The sequence below is a fragment of the Anarrhichthys ocellatus genome, unplaced genomic scaffold, assembly GCF_004355925.1.
Source record: "Anarrhichthys ocellatus isolate YVR2014 unplaced genomic scaffold, GSC_Weel_1.0 scaffold270, whole genome shotgun sequence".
NCBI classification, from domain to species: domain Eukaryota; kingdom Metazoa; phylum Chordata; class Actinopteri; order Perciformes; family Anarhichadidae; genus Anarrhichthys; species Anarrhichthys ocellatus.
The window spans coordinates 20,853-22,304 of NW_022280295.1; the positions used below are offsets into that span (position 1 = coordinate 20,853).

At 40.8% G+C, this 1,452-nt stretch overlaps 2 protein-coding genes across 2 annotated transcripts in view; both read right to left on the reverse strand.

The window, feature by feature from the left end:
* Positions 1-1,014, reverse strand: part of LOC116401186 (kunitz-type serine protease inhibitor bitisilin-3) — a 2,609-nt gene extending 1,595 nt beyond the window's left edge. The window contains exon 1 of the mRNA XM_031879467.1: positions 567-1,014. Within this exon, the coding sequence (XP_031735327.1) occupies positions 567-666 (100 nt within the window). The 5' untranslated portion in view covers positions 667-1,014. The remainder of the gene's footprint in view (positions 1-566) is intronic.
* The window catches only part of LOC116401188 (collagen alpha-6(VI) chain), a 58,962-nt gene continuing 58,428 nt past the window's right edge, over positions 919-1,452 (reverse strand). Inside the window, exon 24 of the mRNA XM_031879468.1 lies at positions 919-1,065. Coding sequence (XP_031735328.1) covers positions 919-1,065 — 147 coding nt within the window. The remainder of the gene's footprint in view (positions 1,066-1,452) is intronic.

A 1,452-nucleotide genomic window follows, 5' to 3' on the forward strand; every position in this document is an offset into this window, starting at 1 on the left:
GGCGAGTAGTCGCGTAGTTTATACAGGCGAGTAGTCGCGTAGTTTATTCAGGCGAGTAGTCGCGTAGTTTATTCAGGCGAGTAGTCGCGTCGTTTATACAGGCGAGTAGTCTAGTTTATACAGGCGAGTAGTCTAGTTTATACAGGCGAGTAGTCGTCTAGTTTATACAGGCGAGTAGTCGTCTAGTTTATTCAGGCGAGTAGTCGTGTAGTTTATTCAGGCGAGTAGTCGTCTAGTTTATACAGGCGAGTAGTCGTCTAGTTTATTCAGGCGAGTAGTCGTCTAGTTTATACAGGCGAGTAGTCGTCTAGTTTATACAGGCGAGTAGTCGTCTAGTTTATTCAGGCGAGTAGTCGTGTAGTTTATACAGGCGAGTAGTCGTGTAGTTTATACAGGCGAGTAGTCGTGTAGTTTATACAGGCGAGTAGTCGTCTAGTTTATACAGGCGAGTAGTCGTCTAGTTTATACAGGCGAGTAGTCGTCTAGTTTATACAGGCGAGTAGTCGTGTAGTCGAATGTCTTTCCTTCTTCTGGAGTCAAAGAGCTGGAGCAAGTGCAGAGTTTACCTTTAGAGACGAAGCTGACGAGCTCCGGAGTTGGCAGGATGTTTGGATCTGGAACAAAAACAACCACAAGTTTATGGCATTTAATCAGCGTCAGCAGCATCGCTGCAGGTTCATGAATCCTGCTCTTCTATGTTGAGAAATGAGTTCTAGTTTTAGACTCATGAGCCAGTTTTAACTGTATCATGTTTCTATGGTTTGACTTTCCTCCATTGAAGTGTTACTGATATCGTGATGAAGAAAAAGAGCAGCGAGCAGAAGAATAGACTAAGTATTATGAGACAAGATGACGAGACGTTGTTAATATCCGTGAGTTGAAACATCCACAGACACAGTGCCGGGTCTCTTCCTTCAGTCAGGACTTACTATCAGCGCCACATGTCCGGACACTTTCTAGTTCTGTGTTAAAGCAGTTGGCGTTACCGCCGCAGCCGCCGAACCAGAAGGGAGAGCATGCACCGACGTCTTTGTCAAAGAACCACACTCGGACATAGTCGTCACACTGGAGACCAGTATCAGCATCCAGCCAGGGTAGGAAATTTACGTATTTTTTTGGGGGCAATTTTTGCCCCCACTTTTTGAAACTTGTGAAATAACATTTAATCTTTGTTCAAAATAATAAATATACTTATTTAGGCTTACAGTATATGAGCAATTGTCATCAAATGGCAATAATAAGACTATTAGGCAGTAGTCTACAGATTCAAAGTCTTTTCTTAGATTTTTTTGAACAAAAACAAACATAAATCAGACAATCATATTTCTTATTTCTTTGTGGTTATTTATTGTTATTAAATTTTTAAGTCAACGATGCCTTGATTACATATACATCAGTCATTGTATGGAATTATTGAGAAAAACATTTTTATAGCACCTTAAAAATTTAAAA